This window comes from Balaenoptera borealis (assembly GCF_965194805.1).
Source record: "Balaenoptera borealis genome assembly, chromosome: 21".
In the NCBI taxonomy this organism is placed as follows: Eukaryota; Metazoa; Chordata; class Mammalia; order Artiodactyla; family Balaenopteridae; genus Balaenoptera; species Balaenoptera borealis.
This window is the reverse complement of record NC_138880.1, coordinates 29,641,201-29,665,375: the sequence shown is the minus strand read 5'-3', so window position 1 is coordinate 29,665,375 and position 24,175 is coordinate 29,641,201. Positions and strand designations below refer to the sequence as shown.

At 43.6% G+C, this 24,175-nt stretch overlaps 1 protein-coding gene across 1 annotated transcript in view; it reads left to right on the top strand.

The window, feature by feature from the left end:
• The first annotated feature begins 1,853 nt into the window (after positions 1–1,853).
• Positions 1,854–24,175, top strand: part of CSMD1 (CUB and Sushi multiple domains 1) — a 1,790,960-nt gene continuing 1,768,638 nt past the window's right edge. The window contains exon 1 of the mRNA XM_082374695.1: positions 1,854–2,293. Coding sequence (XP_082230821.1) covers positions 2,218–2,293 — 76 coding nt within the window. The 5' untranslated portion in view covers positions 1,854–2,217. The remainder of the gene's footprint in view (positions 2,294–24,175) is intronic.

Genomic DNA, 24,175 nt, shown 5'->3' with positions numbered 1-24,175 from the left:
GACAACGTTTCTTAAGAAGTCAGCTCTTTAGTTCTCCAAAGAGATCAATTGTTTTTCTGATGCACCGCTCGAGATGAACTACTGGAGCACTTAATGGGTCTTAAAAAGTGTTTTTGTTCACTTGCTGAGTTACAGGTACCATCTGGGATCTGATTTAAGACCTCAGAAGGGACAACCCTCGTCTCTACATGCCTAGTTCAGCCTAAAGAATTTGGGTTCCACTGTGAATTCCCCAGTGATTGTGCCATTCTGTCTTCTGTTCTCCCCCCCAGGGATGACTGGGGCAAAATAGGACTCGGCAAGTAGAAAAGCCGGGTCATATCCAGGGCTGCAACTTTCCGAGAAGCACATTTGCCCCTCCTCTTCAGACGCTCACCTCTGTATGAGGGAGGAGAGTTTTGATGGAGGGTCCAGTTTTTCCTGGTAAGGAGGAAAAGGAGACCGAGCCTACCATGCTTTGGTGCTGAAATTTCAAGACTGTAGCCCCTCATTTCCTGGATTCACCATTGCGTTTCTATGTATCCCAGTGACGGCTGGGACAAGGGGAACCTAAGAAAAAGAAGGCAGGGGTCTAAAACATTATGAATTGGTCAACCTATTTAATCTTGCAGACGAACCGACAAAACGCAGGTGGAGTGAAGCTCATGACCCGTTGCCAACAGTGGGCCCTTCACTCCACCAAGATCACCCAGCGATGTGAGGGGTGCAGCGTTTAGGACTGCTGGTGTTCTGGAATGCTTCTGGACACAGAATATAATCCTCTCTTACTAAGGTGTGGGGTTTCCCTGTTCTGGTTCCTCCAATCTGTAATGGAATTATCTAACCCTTTTTGGTCGAAACGGTGAATCCTTCAAATGACCCTTTGTAGGAAGACTAGCATTCACCTATGGTTTCTATTTTTCTATGAACCTTCCCCTGAAATGCCTTGCCTTACACATTCCCCCCAGATTGCTCGGACACCTCCTCTAGGAGTTGGGTGAAATCTGGCTCATTCTATCAACCACCGGGTTCTCTCTCTGCTCCGTTTATCTCTTTGCAGATTCAGAAAAGAAGCTCTCTTTTCTCCTCAAGTCCCTACCCGACCCATTCCGTTTTATATAGGGTTGCACCTGAAGGTGTGCCAGCACGCCATCTCTCATCACCAGACCCCACTATCAATTCTAGACACCCTTCCTAATTTTGAATTTATTCTGAACGTAGGTTTGTGCGTGATTAACCCTAAGTCAGGACATCGGAAAAGCTTTGTAGCTCCATGCCAGTCGTCATCTTGCCAAAAATGATCTCGAAATAAAGTAAATCGATGTTTATTTTCCTCCCTTGGAGTTAGAGCCTTGGTGGCTCTCATTCCCACTGGGTTTCTTTCCCAAGTTACGCAGGGGGCTTCTCTCCGGGCAGGCACGAAGAGAGATGGGCAGACGGAGGCCAGCCCCTGCCCTCGCAGCCTCCCTCTGGGTGTCGGAGTCGCCCGGTGGCCTGGCCTCTCGCGGGTGTGTGGCGCGCGTGTCCCCCGCGCGAGCGCCCAAGACTCCTTCCCCAGCCTGCGCACGGCGGCGCCGGAGGCCGAGGAGAGCGCGGCGCGGCGCGGGGAGCCCGGGGCCCGAGGCCGGGCTCTGTCTGGGATGGCGCCGTCCCAGCCTCCTTCCCCTCTCCGTGGGTAGGGATGGTTGAGTCCGGCCGCCACGGCAGCGGCTCCTTGTGCAGCTAGCAGCCTGTCTTCTGCGCTCTCCGCCTCCCCTCCCTAGACTGGCTCTCCTCCCCTCGCGCCCCCTCCCTCCCCCCCCCCCCCCCCGTCCCTCCCGCAGCTCCCACTCGCTGGCTGGCTCTCCAGCTGCCTCCGCTCCGGGTCTCTCCCGGCTGCGCGCGCTCCTCTCCCCGCCTCGCCTCCTCCCGCAGCCTCGCCGCCTTGGTGCCTTCCTGCCCGGCTCGGCGGGCGCCCGGCCCCGGCCCCGGCCCGGCAGCCCGGTGTCGGCGCTCGGAGCAGCGCAGCCGTGCCTGCAGTGGTTCGGGACCCGATGCTATGAGAGCGAAGCCAGCCGGGCGCCCAGACCTGCGGGAGGCGTCGGATGCGCGGCCGGTCTGGGGACCGGGATCTTGCCCCCGCTCGCCTTGCCCTCCGGTGATTCTCCGGCTCTGTCCGTAGCCGTGCCGTGCCTCGGAGGCGACGGGCGCGTGTGAGAAGAGCCATCGGTGTCGTGCGCGTGTGGAGTGTCTGCAGACATGACTCCGCGGAGGAAATGCAAGGCGCTGCTGGCGCTGCTGGCGCTGTGCGCGGGGCTCCTCCCCGCAGCCAAGGGTAAGGCGGGCTCGCCGGCTGCCGGGGGAGATGGGCGAACCCTCCGAGGCCCCGTTGGCGAACCAGGGGCCCGTTTGGAGGAGGGCAGGGTACCGAGTGGCCGGCCTCCGCCGGCGGCTCTCCGTCGCGGACGCCCGGGGATCGCGATGCCGGGAGGCGGCTTCCATCGCCTCTGCCCGCCCTCGTCTCCCGCGCCCCACCCCCGCCTCTCCTTCCCCCTGACTTGGGCCGAAACGAAATGTCTGTCCTCTCTCGGCGCTGGGGGCTGTTAGGGAGAAAGGAGCCAACCCCGAGTTGGGCTGAAACCGCGCCGCGGCGGGCGGTGGTGCCTCCTCGGCGATGTGGGCACAGCGGGTCCGGGTGGCTCGGTGGTTCCCGGGACGTTCTCCCCGGACCCGGAGCGGCTGGGAAAGTGGCCCGGGCCGAGGCGGCCCGGCAAGTTCTGGCCCTCTCGGGGTCCGGGCGCCACGGGCGAAGCGGCCTGCAGACCGGGCACCGCGCACCCTTCCTCCCTCTCCCTCCCACGTCCTCGGCCAGGCCGCCCCCTCCTTCCTCTCCCCGCACTTCGCTCCCTGCAAGTTGGAAGGAGCCGGCGAGGTGCGTGGAGAGAGCAGGGAGACCTGGACGGGGTTCAGCTCCAGCCACAGTCGCCTGCTCACAGGGTTCTTCCCCCCTGCCATCCCTGGTCAGGGGAAGGAGTGTCCCCGGGTCGCTCCTCGGCTTGGAGCTCCGTGAACTTGGTGTTCTCCTTGAAACGAGTTAGGGAATGTTTTCCGCCAACTAGCCTACGGGCTGCAACCTCGGGGCTGGCAGCAGCTCCTGCACTTGTCTATTCTCTGGGAAAGAAAACAAGGTCCCTCTTGATTCAGAGAGACAGGGAGAGAGAGACAGAGAAGAGAGAGAGAGGGGATATAGATGGATTTTCACATTGCAAAGTACTTGCCCCCATTTCCTCATTGTAGCCTCCTTGGATACTCCCCCCGCGCTCCGTCAATCAACACACATCGTCCCACTCCCGAAAATATCTATATAATTTTTTTCTTTTCCTTTTTAAAGGATGGAGTCAAATCATGTTTTTGTTTTTGTTTTTCTTTTTAATGGCTATTTGCTCTTTCCCATGTAAAACTCCCCTTTCCTCTCTAGATTCTTCCATCTTCTTCTCCTCCCATTTTCTATTCCTTCAGTGTTCCAGATTCAGGGGTGATTGACAAGGCGAAGGAGGACTGTCTCTGGTTCCGTAGGAAAACTCCAGATGGGCCCGGCCTGGGGCGAGATGGAGCGACGGCAGATTAGGCGTCCTCTCCACCTGCGTCCGGGGCTGGTGGAGAGCCGACAGCTCGGCACCAGCCCCTCCGGGCAAGCACTGGGGTGTCACAAGGGGTGTCTGTGGGAATGCGCCCCACGATCCCAGGGAGCGCAAACGCAGGGTTAGTTGCTGGAGCTCAGGGTTGCTCGGGATTGGGGAGCTTCCCGAAGACACCGACCCTCCGCCCACCTGCCCGGCTTGGTCCAGCCGCCCCGCTGATGGAGCCACCGCGGAGGCACGGCCAGCCGAGCCGGGCGGGCGGGCAGCGGCCTCCGGGCGCGCTGGACTGGCTGGGCACAGAGGGCGAAGCAGGAAGGGTCGAGGGCAAAGGGGGCTGTCCCTGGCAGGTGTGCGTCTGTGTGTCGGGGGTCCCACCAAGCCCCTGCGCGGAGAGGAAACACCTGCTACGCAACTCTGCACAACTTCCCGCCCCTCTCCCCAGCGCTCCAAGCCCAGCTGGGCCCCGGCCGCCTCCCGGCCTCGGCAGGCAGCTCAGCCTCTGAGCGCACTCTCGGTTCCCCGCGGTTCCGCGCGCTCTGAGCGCCCTTCCCCTGCAATTCGCAGGGCTTGATGCGCCGAGGAGGCGGCGGCCCTGCCCGGGCTGCTTAATAATCCGCACACTTGTGTGCCGGGCGCATGCCGCCGCCGCGCGGGTGGGCCGGGCCTCTGGGCTCGGCCGGGGACGGGCCGGGGGTTGCCCTGGCCGATCCTGGGTCAACCCGGCAAGGGGCGCAAAGTCCTGGGCTCCCTGGAGGGGCAGCCGCACGGAAGAGAGAGCCTCCTGCGCGCTGGGGGTCCCCGGTGCCGGCTGCAGAAACCAAGAAGTGGAACCCAGGGTCCCGGGCCCCCTGGCGTGCGCGGTGCGAGAGTAGGGTGTGTGTGTGTGTGTGTGTGTGTGTGTGTATTTGCGCGTAAGGGGCCGAGAGTAGGGTGTGTGTGTGTGTATTTGCGCGTGAGGCACCGAGAGTAGGGTGTGTGTGTGTGTGTGTGTGTATTTGCGCGTAAGGGGCCGAGAGGGTGTGTGTGTATTTGCGCGTGAGGCAGCGAGAGTAGGGTGTGTGTGTGTGTGTGTGTGTGTGTGTGTATTTGCGCGTAAGGGGCCGAGAGTAGGGTGTGTGTGTGTGTGTGTGTGTGTGTGTATTTGCGCGTGAGGCACCGAGAGTAGGGTGTGTGTGTATTTGCGCGTGAGGCACCGAGAGTAGGTGTGTGTGTGTGTGTGTGTGTGTATTTGCGCGTGAGGCACCGAGAGTAGGTGTGTGTGTGTGTGTATTTGCGCGTGAGGCACCGAGAGTAGGGTGTGTGTGTGTGTGTGTGTGTATTTGCGCGTAAGGGGCCGAGAGTAGGGTGTGTGTGTGTGTGTGTGTGTGTGTGTATTTGCGCGTGAGGCACCGAGAGTAGGGTGTGTGTGTGTGTATTTGCGCGTGAGGCACCGAGAGTAGGGTGTGTGTGTGTGTGTGTGTATTTGCGCGTGAGGCACCGAGAGTAGGGTGTGTGTGTGTGTGTGTGTGTATTTGCGCGTGAGGCACCGAGAGTAGGGTGTGTGTGTGTATTTGCGCGTGAGGCACCGAGAGTAGGGTGTGTGTGTGTGTATTTGCGCGTGAGGCACCGAGAGTAGGGTGTGTGTGTGTGTGTGTGTATTTGCGCGTAAGGGGCCGAGAGGGTGTGTGTGTGTGTATTTGCGCGTGAGGCACCGAGAGTAGGGTGTGTGTGTGTGTGTGTGTGTGTATTTGCGCGTGAGGCACCGAGAGTAGGGTGTGTGTGTGTGTGTGTATTTGCGCGTGAGGCACCGAGAGTAGGGTGTGTGTGTGTGTGTGTGTGTGTATTTGCGCGTGGAGCGGCCGCGCTCCCTGCGCTGTTGCTTGGCGGAGGCTGCGGTGCCTGCGCGTAGCTCCCCATCACCCCCCGGGGGGTCCGGGGCCGCGTCTCCTCCGCGCCCGCGGGGTCAAGTGGGCGCGCAGGTGGCCGCGTGGGAGCGGGATGCGGGCAGGAGGCTGGGGACGCCAGCGCCGGCGAGGCCCTGCGAGCGCTCTGGCGGCTGGGGGGCGGGAGCGGGGCTCGCAGTCCCCTTGGCGAGCGAGCCCGGGTGGCCGAGGTCGGGCCTCTGCTGGGGGGCGCCCGGGCCGCAGGCGCGCGGGAGGGCTTCCCTGAGGAGGAGCGGGGAGCGCTGGGGGCAGCGCCAGCCGCCGCCGCGGGAGCCGAGCCGCGCGCGCCCAGGTGGCGGCTCCCGCGGCCGCGCAGGCGGGCGGAGAGTTTTGATGCGTGGGGCGGAATTCGTGACCTGTTTGCGAGTCGTGAGAGGCTGGAGGCGGCTGCGGTCGCGGTCATCAGAGCCCGGTACCTTCAGTACCCGGGTTGTCAGCTGTAGTTGGTTGTGCTTTCGGCCTGGGGTACCCGGGATTCCCTTGTGATACTCTTTTTCTTTTTGATTACTAACGCTGTTGTAAAGGTTGAGTCTCAAGTATACATACCTCTTTAAAAGCAGCACATTTGCAGGGACCACGGGAGGGGGAAGAAGGCTTGAAAGCCTCTACAATATTCGTCTAGTAAGTAGGTGGAATAATTCATTCCGTGAGCACTGAGATTTGCGCCCTTTATCTGCGGCTGATCTACTGCCTGTTTGGACAAAGTTTGCTTCTCAGTTGTGTTTTGCCAGTTTGTGCAGCAAGGAGAATGCAGCTATTTGCAGGCATTATTCAGAAAGTGTCCTAAAAAGAGGCACATATAATAGTAGCCCTATGGGTCTCACCGTAGGAAGCCTGGGAGAGAAAGGTGGAGTGTTTCTCAAAATCCCTGATTCTGAAAGTCACCAACCCACCCAGCAAAGAGATTTAAGTATGCCTTGCCAAATTTCCACAGAAACCCTACAAGGAGAGAGAGGGAAGGAGGGAGCCGGGGGGAGAGAGAGAGAGGTGTTTCCCAAACCTGCCAACTTCTATGTGAGTTACCTCAATTCTCATCACCAGGAAGGATGCTAAGACCTTTCATTTGCTGGCCAGGATCCTGATGGCTGGGCCACTGCACACATATGTATATATATACTCTCTCCTGGGGGAGACAGGAACTCCTGTGAATAAGTGGCTTTCGAGGGCAACCCCTGATCACTAAAAAGGCAGGCCATCTAAAAGGAAGTTAATGTTTCTGCATTCATGATCTGCTTAGCAAATCACATTTATTTTTTATTGAGTTGTCAAAGGATTCTGGTTTTTTTTGTTTGTTTGTTTTTTCTTTTCCAGTTTATAACTCTTCAGCCCATAGCGCTAGTGCTTCTGGAGCACCTATATAATTCTTCATTAGGGATTTTAAGTCCTTAAAAAGGTAAGCAAAGGAGAGGCTTTCTTCCTAAGTGACAGGTTTTGTAAACTTGACTAGTAGGACAGTGAGGTCTCATTAAACAAGTCCCGAGGAGCCAATAGCAGGTAGTAAGTGGTAGTAGAATTCCCTCAGGTCTCAAGAATCTCTGCAAACACAGACCTTGAAAGGAAAGGGAATCACTATTTTGATATTGGCTTTCAGCTGGCCAGTCCTGCTTGATGAGAAGAAGGCCAGAACTACAGTTGAAAGTTCGCACAGGGACTTCCCTGGTGGTCCAGTGGTAAAGAATCTGCCTTATAATGCAGGGGACTCAGGTTCGATCCCTGATCAGGGAACTAAGGTCCCACATGCCGCAGGGCAACTAAGCCAGCATGCCACAACTACTGAAAAATAAAAGGAAAGTCCATACAGGCAGAAGCAGCTCCTCCTGGGGGCAATGCTTCCTTAGTCTCCAGTTTTTTGTCTCAAACAAACGCCAACAGGGCTTTGAAAATGTCAAGAAAATGGTTCTGCTTCCTTTAAGAAACAGATAAACAAAGGCTCCGTGGCAGGTTAGCGCTCATTGCAGAGGAAATAGCAAATCCAGTGTAGACATTTCTAAGCTGTCAAAATGCAAATGGCATATTAAATACTCTGTGCTCTACGGAATTCTAAGTGGGCCTCTTTCTGCTGAGCTCACAGTGAAAATAAGCCACTAGGACTTGCATACGTGCGATTTAAACTTCACATTCCCTTTAGCCTTTTCTATTTCTCTGGTGAGGTTCATTTCTCTCTGGAATTAAGAAGTTGATTGGGTACTCCTTGCATAGAGTAGATGACAAAGCTATGTTGTCTTTTAATTTTATTTGTTTAGCTAATACATCAGAAGAAGACATCTGAGTTAAAGGTATAGATATTGTACGGCCTACGGTATTTGCGTCCTTGGGTTACCTGGTCATATTTAAAAGCCTGTTGGTCCCTGTGCCGCTGGAGTAGGAAGCTGGATTACTGGACCAGTAGTGGTAACTGATAGAATCAAACCAGTTTCACTTTGCAGTCAGGCCACCATGGAGACCAGACATGGATAATGTTTTTAACAGGAGGATTGGCTGGATGTGCCATCTGGGGCAAAGAAATTGACACTTTGGCTGGGCTGAAAATAACTGATCCTAAAGGAAATCAACCCCTTGAGCTTGTCTTCAGTTGCATGGCCACTGGGCTTAGCTCACTGGGTGTCCATTTCAGGACCACCTGTGAGTATGAAAATCAGATAATCATATTTAGGTATTTGCCTAAGTGCAAGGAAATAAGTCTCTTGTACAGTGATGTTAAGATGATCTTAAATGACCTTTGACTAATTAATCTGTCCATATGTAGGGTGGAATTTAGGCCCAAGTATGCAAGTGGATAAGTACCAGAATTAAAATTCCCATTATAGAAAAAAAGAATAGAAGAAAAATTTTTCATTGAACTGGTTAAAACTGACTGTAGCAGCTTTATGGAAATAATGCATACCGTGTGGTCCTCCCCCCCCCCCCCCCCCCCACAGATCAACCTCTTTGGATGCAGAGTATGAAACACTTTTTTCTTTTCTTTTCATTTTTGAATTTAGCTGCAATTTCCTTAAACCGTTTATACCAACCCCTAGTTTGGAGGAGAGGAAATGCCCTCAGTGGTCTAAGGAGGCTGCACGGTCTGTCTTTAGTCTTGAACATCTTTGTTCTAGGTGCAGGAGATTTCATCATCGCTAGGCACACTGTCTCATTTAGCAAAACCTCCTTCTGCATATGCTGGAAACATTCTACTTAGGAATAACATTACAACAAATTAACTTGATTTAGAGTCACTGTTACTTTGACCCACTATATGTATCTCTTGCTAAAACTTCTTTGGTGAATGAAAAACATGCAGGCGTGGACATGTATTAAAAATAACTACTGTATCTTTTATGCTTCTAATACATTTTGCAATTTATTGGTTGAAATCCTCCTGCTTTATTTTGCACTAGTTTTAGCTCGGGGAAAGCTATAAAAGGGAAAGGGATATTTCACGATTGTCATTCTTTGCAAATATAAGTAGAATAAAAGTGATACTTCCATCTTAATGCTTATAATCTTAATGTGATTTTGCCCCATTGTCTGGAAAGCCGGAAGTCATGAATAATGCTTTGTGATTTAAAAATTATCCTTGTTACTAACATGAGATCAAGGGAGATAGAGGCATGAAAGAATCTCATTGGTACTACTACTTCCCAGTTTTTTTCACAAATGAGTCACTTTTAGGATATTATTGCAACCAGAGATTTAAATTACATAAAATATTACCCTGATTCTAAGCACCTTTATTCATTTATTTTCGGGTTGTGTGTGTTTTGTTTCACCTCAGTAAGATCCAAGAAAACCTCATGTGGCATGTTGGATTAATGTAAATCCAACTGTCTGCCTGATTTATCCAGATAATTTTAAGCCACATGAGTCCCAGTGGAATCAGAGCAGCTTTTGAGGACATCAAGCATTTCTCCAATGTATGTTTTGGGTACTAAACATGTTACCTTTATCGTAGTAGATGTTGGCATTGTGGCCTTGATGCCGAGTTTTTGAATAATCTTTTGCAAACTTTGTGTGCATAGTAATCACTTGAGGCCTTGTTTCAATGCAGATCCCAAGGCTTCTCCCTCAGGTGATTCTCAATAGTAGTTTTGGGTGGTGTCAGAGATCTATCTTTCTATCTGTCTATTTATCTATCTTTCTATCTGTCTATCTCGACCTCCCTTTCAATGAGTCCTCAAAATCTAATAACCTCTTCACGTAGACTTCACAGGCTAATTAGCCCACCCTGATTTCATGACAAATATACTATATTATGAAACTGTGCAATTATTTCAGAAGATTTCTTCTTTATCATTAGTGCCCCCATTATCAGTGTTCATCATTCTAGGCTGTTTAATCATTTTTTTTTTTTTTAATGGTTTTGCAGCAAAGCTGAGATTCAAGTTCCTTGTCTGTAGTGTTTATATTATGGAATGACTTCAAGGGATAATTGTACTCTTTCATATAAAAATGCCGTACGAATAAATTATTTTTTTTTTCTTTTACTGTTTAGTATACTCTGATATGATTAGTGTTACAGAAGAAGGAGCTAAGTGTTAGATTAAAATTAGAATTATTTGGGGAGTGATCTCTAATGAATTAAAGCCTTTGAAATTAATTGTGAATTCTAAGCAGTCCTTTTCCAGATGCCTGGTGAATCTCTGTGCCTTTCTTCACAGAAACTTACTTATTTCTCCTCTTGTTTTTAAGAGAAAGTGTCTTTATTGATCTTTTACAAGTGAGTAATTGTCTACGTGAAGTTGAGAGTCATGTAAAATATATGGTGGGCTCTCGCCATTCCTGTTCCTATAAAATTCCGCACCCTTGACCCGAGTTCTTAAAACCAGAGAACTCTCTGAGTGAATTTTCACTTCCTTTTTCTATCAGTAAATGGATAATCAGCACCACAGACCTTTGACTTTTATGCAAATAGAGAATCTTCAGAGATACAGAAAGTTAAACACAGCTCCTTCTTAGGAAAATGGATTCTCCTGGGCTTAAGGATATTCACTTTTCTTTCAAAGAATGAACCAGAGTGTGTTCAAAGGCTGTCAACAATTTTTGTCTCCTTGTTTCAGACTTTTTTTGTGTGTGGTTAGAAAAGTGATGTACTTTGATGTATAATACAGCTGTGGATAGTTAAGACTTGCAGGGTGTGATTGACACTTCGTACATAATAGAGGAGGGACCCTGACAACATAAGAAGGGTCACATTTTTACAAGAAATTAACAAAATGGAGCAGATACTTCCCTTCTTGCGCTAGAAATGTAAATTTCTTCGGCATCAATCTTGCCTTCCTATCCATCTCATTCTTGTTCTCCTTTCTTTCAAAATATAATTATTGTGAACAATTTAAGTCAAATCCAGCCATTGGAGTTTTCTCTTTTTTATGGTGCTGGCTCTAGAAATGAGGTTGCAGTTTATGTGTGGGCTACCTGCTCAGTAGGATGCTCCCTTTTAGATGGAAACAATATGACATTTTCTAAATATAAATCCTTATACTTTAAAATTTTTTTTGTAGATAACATCAAGAGAAAGTCAAGTGGGAAAAATCATCTCATTATTACACTTAAGCATCTAGAAGGAGCTGCTATCATTTGAGGGAAATGTATGTTTCTAGTCAACTACTGTGCTTAGCAATGAAGACCTAGGGGCCAGAGAAGAGATTTGGGAAGTCTAGACTCTTAAATAGGTTTATAGTCACCCTTCGGCTCACTTGAAGCATCCCAGCAGGTGGCCACTAGAATCACTCAAGTCAGTATCACTGGAATTCACAAGTACTTGCTATTTACCTACACACTTTAACAAAGAAGACTGAATCTGTGACGCCCCTCCTGGAGCTTACATCCTTCAAAACAGAAGCAAGAACAAAACTAAAATAGCTTGACTTTTATTAGCATTTATACAAATATTAGACTGTGTCAGAGACATTAAAGCTCATGCGGATGTTGGAGAGGAGTTTGCATAAGAGGTGAGATCTTGATACAGCCTCTCAAAGAGTGGAGGAGAAAGAACAGGGACAAAAGGAGTGGGAAAGAAGGTGAGTGAGAACCGGCCCTGAGGAAGTACAGCCAGACACCGCCCCCCACACTTTTTTTAAAGCCCAGCGAGGACCAGGTTAAGTGTTGAGCGTGTCGATGAACCTATAAATATTGATGCTTGATGGAAGACTCCTCAGAAATTCTTCTGTGGGTCCTTAAAGCTAAAAGACCAAATGTGAAGGCATGTAAACTACTGTCCTAAGACTATTTCCTGAAATAGGAAAATATACATCTTTTTCTTGGCCTTCCCTCCTCCTTCCCTCACGCAGCCAGTGGGTCAGACCCTACCCTTCTTTGGCTGGGAATCTATTTCTTGGAAACGGGAATTTTTGTTACCTTAAACATCTTTCCCCCGCCAAGTTCCAGGATTGTTGGTGTAACTGTCGTGTTTTGTTGTAATGACCCCCAGAATGTAATACAAACAGAACATTGGGTAGGGAAAAAAGCGCTTTTTGGTTTACTGGCAGTGTGTTTTGGCATCCTAAGTACTATATGTACTTGTGCAGAATACAGCGTGTTTCCCCCAAACTGACTTTCAGAGTGTTTCATAATCCGGCTTCATCTCTCACGCTCTGTCTCTATGCTTCCTCCTGGTGACTCCAACTTCAGCTAAATCAGTTTAATGCACATCCTGAAATGCACCTTGATTCCATTTATCCCAAGCCTAGCAGCTTGAGTCTGCTTCTACTTACCTCTCCCGTAAGCCAGTCACCCAATCGCTCCTTCATCTGAATTTCTTTGTTACTTACTGTGTTTCACGATGATCTTTCATAAGATTGTAAATTGAAAGTTTAGGATCTTCTAAAACAAAACAAACAAACAAGAACATTGCTGGTTTTGTTTCCGTTTGTTTATATCATTCTTACTTCATAGATTTTTTTTTATTGAAATATAGTTGATTTACAATGTTGTGTTAGTTTCCAGTGTACAGCAAAGTGATACTTCATAGATCTTAACATTTGGAGAATCGAAAGACATTCTTGGAACTGTCACACTGTCATCATGCTTCCTTATACGTTCACTATTCCTTCAGTGAATAAACAACTGTTCTCATATACCTGATTCTCTCCATTTTTTTGTGAGTCAAATTAATGTGTTGAAAATATTTTGTGAAAGGACTCATAGGAAAGAGATGACCAATAGAAGGTATCAGTAATGATTTTTTCAGGTCACTGTGCATGATTTATTTATTCACATACCTAAGCTAGAACATGTCAAAATAATTAGCTTTGAAACACTATATCCAAGTTATTATTTTGCCACCCTTATTTGATTCATTCATGTTTCTTTCTCATAATTGTTTCTCTTTGTATACAAAGTAAGGTATCTGGGCTGTTTGCAATTTTTCTTCTTCTAGTGATAATAATTTAATGATATTAGAGCGTGTTCAGATATGTCAACCTACAATTGTCATTTTGATCTTCATGGCTATTTTCTCTCTCTGCTTTTTAATTTAAAAGAATTATATAAGAGGATTACAGAACAAAGAAGAACTAATCTCTTTCTTTTACCACTGCAATTACAAAATTACTTTCCCAGTGTTCTCTAGTGGCAACAAGACAAATAGAAGAGACATGGTGTCAGGGTATTTAAAAAATGAGGGGTATTCTGACCCGAAAGTACCAAAACTACAGCCACGCCAAACTTGGGGGTATGATTTATAGCTCCTGGCACATGTGTTTTTCTTTCAATTTTGTGATGGATGGACAATAAGAGGCCTTTTAAAAAACAGTTGTGATAAAAATAATATGAAGTGTTACATGACAAAGTGAAGTGATGATGGGTTTTCTTTTATATGTACGAACAAAACCTGTGAGAAGGAAAAAAAGTACATAAATTGGAGATCTTGCGTCATTTATTTTAAACCTTAAAATCGGAAAAAGAGGTTTGAGCCACTTTTTTTTAATGCCTTTTAGTGAGTGTTCATTCTTTGTCCCAAATTAAGGAGGAATCGAGTCAGAAAGTGGAAGGTATTCATAGCAAGATCATGTTATGTTGTCCTCTGTTCCCCACTTTTATCCTCCCTGCCGGACCAGACATCACCAGGAACAGTTAAGAGCTAGAAAATCGAGCTGTGAAGGACGATTGGAGGAGGAGTCTTCCTTCTCAACACTGTCTGTATCAGCAAGCTATTGCTATGTAACATTATTACCGCAACCCAGAAGCTTAAAATAGCACAGAGATAGGATTATAGTTTCTCTGTGTGGATGTCTGTGTACAGAGTAGCTGGGTCACACGCCCTCTGCCTCTGATCTGACAAGGCTGTAATCAAGGTGTTGGCTGGGACTTTAGTCTAACCTGAAGCTCAGCTGGGGAAGGACCCAGTCCTGAGATGACTCAGGTGGCTGGCGGAATTCCATTCCTTGTGGTTGTAGGACTGAGAGCTTAAGTTTATTGCTGGCCATTGGCCAGAGCTCACCCTCAGTTCCTTGAGAGGCCGTCATGGTTCCTTGCCTCATGGGGCTTCCCAGCATGGCTCAAAGCCAGAGAAAGAGAGAGAGACTCCAGCAAGTAGGGTGCTACGGTATTATATGTAATCATATGATCATGGACACGCGAGCATGTGTAGCCCATCACTTTTTCCATTATTCTATTGGTTAGAAGTAAGACCCAGGTCCTGCCCACCTCAAGGGGCAGGGAACTGTACAGGACATAAACATCAGGAGGCAGGGATTGTGGAGACCACCCTAAGAGTCTGTGCACCATGGTGTCCTAGAAATATATTGATATAGAAAGAGCATCATTCAGTCAATAAGCAAATGGCCAAGGACCTGATTAAAAATGGGCAACAAATATAAATATTTTATAGAAAGAACAAACATAAATGATAAATGTAGGAAAAGAACCCTAAACTTATTATTGATCAAAATAACATTGAAAAATGAATGTTATATTTTCCCCAATGCATTTGTAAAACTATACTTGGTATATCACATGTTAGCAAGTACATAGAGAAATCACTTCCATACACTATTGTTGTATATCTAGAAAAATTTAAGGAGGAGATAATTTGGCCATACCAATCACAATTCTAAAGTGGCAGATATTTTAGCCCAGAAATGTGATACATCCTTCAGCAATATATGCATATTCATTTTAGCTCTCTCTCTGATAGTGAAAAATTAGAGCTTAAATGTCAGTCATCCTAAAATAGCTAAATAAATTGTTCTATAGCACACTGTGTTGCCTTTACGAAAGCATGTCCATGATAAAGGATTAAGTTGAAAATTCAAAATAGTATGTATATGCCATTCCCATTTTCATGTAGGGAAAAGTCAAGTTACTTCTTTACACATGTAAAAAGATCTGAAAAGATGCACACATTATAGCATTGGCGTTTAAGTGTCGTTTGACTTTTTTGGGTAACTATGTCAGACTTCTCTAAATAAAATAATAGTTCTTAAATTGAAAAGAATTACCTTGGGGGGGGGGGACAAGTAGCTTTTATCAGATCATGCTGATGAGCAGAGATAGATTATAAGATTTTTGAACTTGAAGTGACTTTCAGGTTTATAAGTCCACTCTCTTTTGCTTGTGTCCAGAGAACTTGTGTCTTGCACAGATTCATAGGGAAAACTAAGGCAGAACTGAGTCTAAGCGAACACTCCTCCCATGGGAGCCCACATGCCTCTTGGTGACCCAACTCTCCATCTCCCCCACCCCCGCCATCCCCCTGGTGTAAGTACAGCAGCAGCACTGAGTAATAATCTCCTGACATGATCGTCCGTGAGGACAGTGTGGCTAGGAATGTTCTAGGCTTAAACTAAAAACCTGATATGATCCTAGCAGCTAGAGAAGCACAGCATTCAACCTTCATACTCCTGAGATGGTCCAGAACCACTGGGGGCACTGCAGGACCCTCAGTAGGATGGAAACATGTTAAAAGATTTAGCTACTTTGTTAAATAGTTACCTGCCATAATTTTTTTTAGGTCAGGAAAAACACAGTGCCACAATGTCACCTAGCTGGTGCTCCCTTTGTGTCCATAGTTAATATATTTTCTATCAACGATCATTTGGAGGACACATTTGTCATGGAAGAATATTTAATTCCGAAGAGCTCAACACTTGAAATTCCACTACACTGAAATCTTTTATTTATTGGAACTGCTCCAATTAGTACAATTAGACAGTTGCCTGTTTGCATTTCTTAATGATTAGAAGCACTTGAATCCTGAAATCACTCCACGGAAGTGAGAACCAGTTCATTTTTTCGATTGACCATTAATGTCGGAGGATAGAAATTGTCTTAAGTTTTTATGTGCTCAGGGTACCATTTTGGACAGGATATACAGAAATGCTGTGTTTTATGTGTCTGACAGCATTCTCCAGGCAGCTAAACAGTTAGGGTTCAGTCTCCATATCTGCCCCTAGTAGTATATGCCTTAAAGGACATAAAACTCTCTCATACACTGTATCCTCATCTTTGCACAGAGCTGTTAACTGGACTTTAATAAGGATTCGATGAATGAGCACAGATGAAAAGCTTAGAACGGTACCTGGCAGTTACTAATCTAAAGTAAATGGTACAACTATTTTATTATGGCAACTAAAATATTAGACTGTCAATTCTAGTTATGGCCACAGAAGTAACATTGGGGAAAGCCCAGTTTTGCTGGAGAGAAATTATTTGTAAGTGGAGATTAATAATTTAATAATTACATTTGTATGTGAGTGTCTTATATTTTTATAAGAATCATCCTGATACTAGTTTCTACAATTCTTTGGGATGTTCAGGATACTTTTACATTCGCTACTTCATTGACAGATTAAAAAAAAATATATCGATTGCTCAGTAAGGTCAAGTGATAATCGGATCCCCGTCATGATTTGGCCTCATGCCTCACATTTGGGTTGAAAAACGTTAAATGCTCAGTACAGTCACTTTGAAGAAATGTGTTTTAAAGTCATTTATGACCAGGAAGCCTTGACATTTGAAGTGACCATGAGAGAAACAATAAAAGAAAAGAGTAGAAAACTTTTTAAAATAGCATTATCTGAAGGCTCATTGGCTGTATTCTTGACACCATGCGATGCTTTTATATTCTGAAAGAGTTTGTATATTTTTTCTAACTGCATAGTTTTTCCTAAGAAAAGTATCTGAGGTTACTTTTACAAAGAAAATTTGAAATACTGCACCTTGCCAAGTAAGCCTTGTGAAAAGCCTACGTAGGTGAGGTCTTTGCTAGGCGGCGTAGTAAACATTACCTTTTCTGAACATGAAGGACAATCAGTGGAATTGGAGAGTCTGGAAGATTACAGTGTGTAAAATTGTTAGGGCCCTGTTCATTGACTTAAACTCAAACCCCTTCTATAAAGATGGAGCAGTCAGTAGCGCCAGGACAGTCAGGCTCTGGCCCTTTCCTTCTGGTCTAGGCTTCCCAGTTTACCCAGTTTAGGGTCTCATCACTTAAGTGTGATTGACCATTGAATTGAAAATCTGCCATACCTCCTCCTCCTGCTCTAGGTCTGAATACCTGTGTTGAATATTCAGAGGTAGAGTCTGTCAACAAAAATAATCAATAAGCAGTCAATAATAAGAATAGAAAAGAGTTTTATTGGAGCCAAACTGAGGACTACAGCCCGGAAACCAGCTTCCCAGATAATGCTGAGGAACTGCTGCAGAGAAGCAGGGTTTTCAGCACAATTTCATGTCTTGTCAGAGCAAAGCACATTAAACAAGTCAGGGATACATTGCTTCACGTTTTCAAAAAGAACAAAAAACAAACAAACAATCAGCCTGTACACAGTCAGTATGGCTTTGGCTCCTGGGAAGGGAATCTTATCATTGAAGAATCGGCCTTGGCCTCCCAAGAAGGAAGGCATTTCATCTTTATTTTTAACATGGACATCCTTTACTTCTGGTCAATGAAGTTATTATTTAATTATCTTCTTTAATAATGAAAGCAGGTGTACAATGTATGTCTGATAGACCGCAAACGGGCTGTTCTAGTCAGCACCAAATTCAAGTTAACCCATATATAAGCGAGAATAACTTCCCCACACCTTGATATGTGAACATTTCTTCTATCAAGTCCCTACGTGTGAAAGCCCCAGTTAGAGTGACTCAGGTCCGTTCTGCATGGTGGTCTGTCCAGCGTCACGTGATCAAGACTTTCAGAACAGGCAGCCCAGGACCCCAGTGGCCGATAGCAAAACACGAACCCTTCAGACTCAAGGGGGCCCAGTCTGCTATCCAAGGGACCGTCCGTCTCTCCCCATCCAAAGTGGCCAATTGCAGCCAACATCGAAACCTGCCGACTCAGACACTCTGTAGGGCCTGCAGAAGAGGAAGGGGAGGCCTTGGTGCTGGGGACTCGGTGAACATGGGAGCGAGTGGGTGGATTAAGTACTGAAAGGTTGCTCAGCCGGTTCCTGGCAGGCCAGGCCTCTGTGTCCTCAGGTGGGGTCCTGCCTCAGGCCCCCCGGCTTTCATGCCCACTGCATCTTCTCCAGTGAAAGCTAACTCGGCAGCAGTAGAACCTGTGCTTCTGCAACTTAGTTTTAAATGGAGTCTGTTACAGAGACACCCATTCAACATTTCTCCAGCAAGCGTGACTCCAGACCTAGGTTCTGCCTGTCACATGGGGCAGTAGCTTTGCGAGGGTGTACATCAACAGAGTGATTTCAGTGAGACCCACCTGAACGTGGTCTTGAGTGAGGTGCTGTCTGGGTGATCTTCTCAGGAGCTCTGGGAATTTAAGTTTTTAGGCCACTTTTAGAGCCCAGGAAAGAGAAGACATTGTTCCCCAATGTGCAGGAGACCAGGAGTATGTACTCACCACTCACACACACACCGGTTTCCTTTAGCTTGAAACCCTTTGGCCTCTGCCACAGGATTAACTGCTAAATGAGCTTGTGCTGAGCAGTGCTGTGTTTTGAATGATGATGAAACTTCTCGCCTTGCTTCAGAGAGTAGAACTTCACGTTCTAATCTGATTTTTGCAGAATAACTCATATTCTATTTGGCTATTCTTGAAGGAGCTATGTCATCGATTAATTTTTTTTTCTAGATAGAAAATAGTTAACAAAAGTATAAATCTAATGATGAACAATTATATAGAAAGACTAAGAACCAGTGGTTGAGGAAGACATGGTCCATGTAGAGAATCGCACCAATATGACTGTTGGTAGTAAAATTTGTATAAAAACGAGCACTTCACCAGCACTTACCATGGCCAGTTCTCATGCATATGAGAGACATCTGACAAATTTCAGTATTTGGAGAAAAAGGCAACAACAGATGCCCTGATTCCACCACTTCAGAAAACACTGGATCCCCCTGTGGGTCTTCTTTGCTTATTGCTGACTAGTGATATGTCTCAGCATATCTTTAAGCACTATTGCACTAAAGCGGCACTTACTTTAATAAATATTTGATAAAGAAAGAGGCCAGTGGAAGGAGTAGATGTGTAACATACCTACCATATCCAGTTTATTCCTAAAATGACACATTTCCAACAAGTGCATGCTGGGCTGAGCGTGGGGATGGCGTTATTCAAACAGATAGTTCTGAAGCAAAATACCATCTTAGCTTGTGTAGGATGGAGGTGCATAGTTGTAGGTAAATTTCAACACATGGTGCATTTGTTTTAAAGCTATTTTTAATATTTTTTAAATTGAAGTATAGTTTATTTACAGTGTTGTGTTAATTTCTGCTGTGAAATTAATAAAGCAAAGTGATTCAGTTATACATATATATATATATTCTTTTTTAAAATATTCTTTTCTATTATGGTTTATCACAGGATATTGACTATAGTTTTCTGTGTAAAGCTATTTTTAGATTATTGGATTCTTTTGGACAAGGTAAAAATATCAGTCCAAAGAATTTTATACATATTGAACTTTATGCATGCAGAGAGCTAAAAACAATATGTAATACTAGAGGGGCAGTATGAAATCATTCTGTATGTTTTTAATAAAATTATATTCAAGAACAAATTGCTGTTTTTGCATTTTGTTAAGATGCCTTCACTAATTTAGTGCAGTATGTAAATAGAGGAGGACATCTTTTAAGACATTTGAAAGTAAGACAAGGAATAAACAACTTTTGAGGTAGTTACCCATATACTTGTAGATACATTGTTAGAGAAAAAGAAACCATGATTTGCGATAGCCCCATAATAATTATAAACCAATTTTAGACCCTTATCTAGGAAGTTATTACCTGCAACTGAACAAAAGCTCCATTCCAAACTAGAAAGGCATACCTGTCCACTATACAAGGATTCCTTTTTCAATCAGATTTTCTCATAGTAAATAAAATTGTTTTCTTTTGGAGATAGCCAATCTGAGCAACTTAGGAAACAGTATTGATCCCTCCTGATCACTTATCGCAGACCCTTCTGGGCTACAGAGGCAGGGTCCACTCTTTATTTTTTCTTTCTTATTATTATTGTCAATTGTGTATACACAGTTGATGACTGTCACGGGTTGTCGTGGTCTTTGCCATCACAACACTTGGCTGTGGTCTGTGCACACGGGATACACATTGGGGTGCATATATCTTTTTGAATTAGTGTTTTAGACTTATTCAGATATACACCCAGGAGTGGAATTGCTGGATTATATGGTAGTTCTGTTTTTAGTTTTTTGAGGAACCTCTATATTGTTTTCCATAGTGGCTGTATTAATTTTTCTAAGGCAAAGGAAACAAAAGCACAAATAAACAAATGGGACATAATTAAACTTAAAAGCTTCTGCACAGTATAGGAAACCATCTGCAAAATGAAAAGACAACCTACTGAATGGGAGAAAATGTTTGCAAATGTTATGCTAGATAAGGGGTTAATATTCAAAATATATAACAGCTCATACAACTCAATGTCAAAAAAAAAAAATGACCCAATCAAAAAATGGGTGGAAGATATAAATATACATTTTTCAAAAGAAGACATAAGATGGGCCGTAGGCACATGAAAAGATGCTCAACATGGCTAATCATCAGAAAAATGCAAATCAAAACTACAATGAGGTATCACCTCACATCTGTCAGAATGCCTATTATCAAAAAGACAACAAATAACAAAAGTCAGTCTTATATTGGATCACAGAGACTTTTTGGTTTCTCACTACATTGGGTAGGAATAAACTCTGTAGGTTTCAGTAGAAGTCAACAATATTTTTATGTGTTTATGTTGGTTTTTAAAGTTACATGTATCATTTAAATGCTAGAAAGAGTTCTGGAACCCAAACTAGGAAAAGTAATGCTTCAATACAAGCAAATCTTATTTTCAGTGCAAGTAAATTTCACATAGATTATTGAAATTCATGCAAATGTTTAGTCAACTAACTTTATTGAACATCACATATAAGACAAGTCCTGTTCTAGTTGCCATGGGTCCAAAGTAAATGAGATAAAGTCCCTGCCCTCAAGCATTTTACATTCCAATAAAGATGATTTTTCTCAATAATGTGATCAGAATAATCAAAAAAACACTAAAAAATAGTGAAGCGTGCTAACAAGATATTGGATCTTCAAAGAAGAATCCATGTTTCTCAGTATGCTGTTACATTTAATAAATACAATATAGCATGAGTTTCTTTTGATTGCCCCAAAATTCTGAATCATTTAGGTTTTATGCACTGTTTTCCCTTCTTTGTGATATCCTTAAAAGGATGAAAATTGTGAAACAATAGAATCAAATTCCACAGAAAATCCAAATGATTTTTTTAAATTGATATAGTTGATTTACAACATTGTGTTAGTTTCAGGTGTACAGCAGCGTGATTCACTTATACATATATATTTATTCTTTTTTAGATTCTTTTTCCTTATAGGTTATTACAAAATATTGAGTATAGTTCCCTATGCTATGCAGTGGCTCCTTGTTGGTCATCTATTTTTTATATACTAGTGTGTATATGTTAATTCCAAATTAACCTATCAAATGAGTTTTCATTTGTAAAAACGACAGCTAAACCACACAATATTTACAAGGCTATACTCCAAAAATAGGTGTCAGTACTTTCACTCATTCAGTGCAAACATTCATGCAATTTCACTTTGTTTCAGACACTAGGAAGAAAAATTCATGAGATAAAGTGATTAACAAGACAACATAAAACTCCTGATTTTCTGGTGCCTATAATTTAGACTTTGTAAATCTTAAGTTTTTTTAATTGAAGTCTAGTTGATTTAAATATTATATTAGTTTCAGGTGTACAGCATAGTGATTCAGTATTTTTATAGATTATAGTCCATTTAAAGTTACTATAAATATCGACTGTATTCCCTGCCCTGTACAATATATTCTTGTAGCTTGCAGCTTATTTATTGTAGCCAGCAAAATGTGTTTGTATTCATGCAATCTCAGGGATGAAATTCCCTGCCTAACACAGAACTTCTTTATTCGGGGTCCTTGAAAGAAATTCAGCGATTTCTCTTTGAGTATCATCTAGCGTCCTATTCCAGGGTTTTATGATGCCCTTAGGGGAAGAATCTGTATCTCCACACCCTGAACCCAAGTCTCCATCGCTGTAACCTCTCCACGTGTGGTCTCACCTCTGTCTCTCTCTGTCAACGTAGAGAGACAGTACTCCTCCTTTCATCAGACAGATCTGAAAATACTGGGAAACGGATTTTATATTCCTTACCTTCCTCTCCTCAGCTTTTTATCCCCTCACATTTTCCCCCCAAGTCCCTTGAGACTTTCTTCAGTTTTTGGCTGCTGCTTTTGAGATAAATATTGATCCCTAATAACTATTTATTACACCTAAAATACATGATGTCTGCTCCCAGTGAATGGCTTTTATGGAAAATATCTTATAAATAATCAAGTACTAGTATGTCTGAGTTAACAGGGGTTTAAAGGCTACTTTTCCCCTCTTAGAAATTATTTGGTTGAGTCAACTTATCTTCCAATTCTGTATTTTCCACATATAATAATGGGAATTTTATTCATTTTGGAAGAAATGTAGTTTACAAAAGTTGATAATATTTATACAAGGGATGTGAGAATAGAAAATAAATTATTTCAAAAATATTTTTCAGCTGTATATGTGCGAGGAAATAAGAATAATCTTATACATTTTTGTGCATGCCTTTGCAATTAGAAATTATAGTTTTGAATGTGCGATAAACATAGCCTACTGTTAAATACATTTCTGACTTAAATCTCAAGAAATTAGGTCAGGTAAAAATAAATCTTCCTCTCTTTCCTTCTTTAGTTTCATAATAATTATGACAAATAACACCCATGTTCCAACTTTCACTCCAAAAGACTAGAATTAAGGAAATTTGAATTATTATAGTGTTAGAAGAATGCCTTCTCAATATTCCTTTATGAAATGGTGTCTATTTTACCATATGGTTTCTGAGACTGGCTGTTCTATAGGATCAGAGTTAATTCATGATTCAAGAATGGATGTGGAGGACATTCATACTAAAATCATTTTTAAGAGCTTTTATGTAAAAACTGTTTTTAATCACTATGAACTTTTAATATAGGTTATTTGATAGCATTAAATCTCATTTTTCAAAGATGCCATCTTTATGTCACTCTATTTTTGGTTTTTGTGCTCAAAAACTATAGATTATAAGAACTGAAAGAGACCTTAGATTTCATTTTGTTCAGTCTTAATTTGGTGTATGAAAGAAGTACAATCCAGATGAAAAAAAAAAAAAAAAGTCAAGAACAAAATGAAGACTAAAGTCCAGATCTGTCACTTCTCCCCAAGTCACAACCAGATGCTCCCCTCCTGAAACTACAGTTAAAGTTCTCAAATTCTCTTCTGAACCTATACATGTCACAGGCACACACAGAATTGTAAAGTAAATCCAATCTTTGTTACATAATGGTGCATTTTGTCACTTTCCTTTTCCGTGAGATATTGAAATAACTTTCTAAAATGTATGATACTTTTATTTTGGTGATTGAAACTAGGAAGTTATCTTGGTTTTTGAGATCCTGTAGATGGTAAATTCTCTTCTTTGGTTTTATAAAAACCAAAGCATGACATTTGCTTTGTCACAGAGTCCAAGTTGTGAATTAAAATGGCATTTTCCAGGCTATTTATACATAAGACTTTATTTAAATCTTTTTTATGATGTGTTCAAATGACACAGTCACAAACACTTTCCATTATTTCATGCAGTAGATCTATTTCTGATAACAAAATCAAAACCGTTAGCATTTAGTGTTTGCGTCGTGCATTGCCCAAAGTTATCAAGATGAATCTTAACGTTTTAAAAGGATCTCTTTTATTACATGAGAAGAGAATTATAGTGGAGGTCATAAATGACTTACTACATTTTGTTCAGAGAGAGCATCTTTCAAAAATTTTGTAAAGTTGATGAAGATAAAAAGCATGATAACGTTAGCAATAAGAACTGATATAACTCTTTGCATCTTTTGTTCTGGATGCTTTAATTTTTTTTTAACATCTTTATTGGAGTATAATTGCTTTACAGGGATGCTTTAATACTCAATCCTTTGCATAGTTTGCTTATCCTCATCTTACAAACCAGGGCACTGAGAATCAGAAAGACTCACAATTTACCTGTTCCCAAAGTGAACCAAAGGCAGGATCAGGAGTAAGTTTCAGGTCTGAAGTCCAATTCTCCTACTGTATCCTGCTTCAAATAATAAATTAGGACATGCCCTTATCAACTTTTATAGCATTTTTACATAGAATTACTTTCTATATTAAT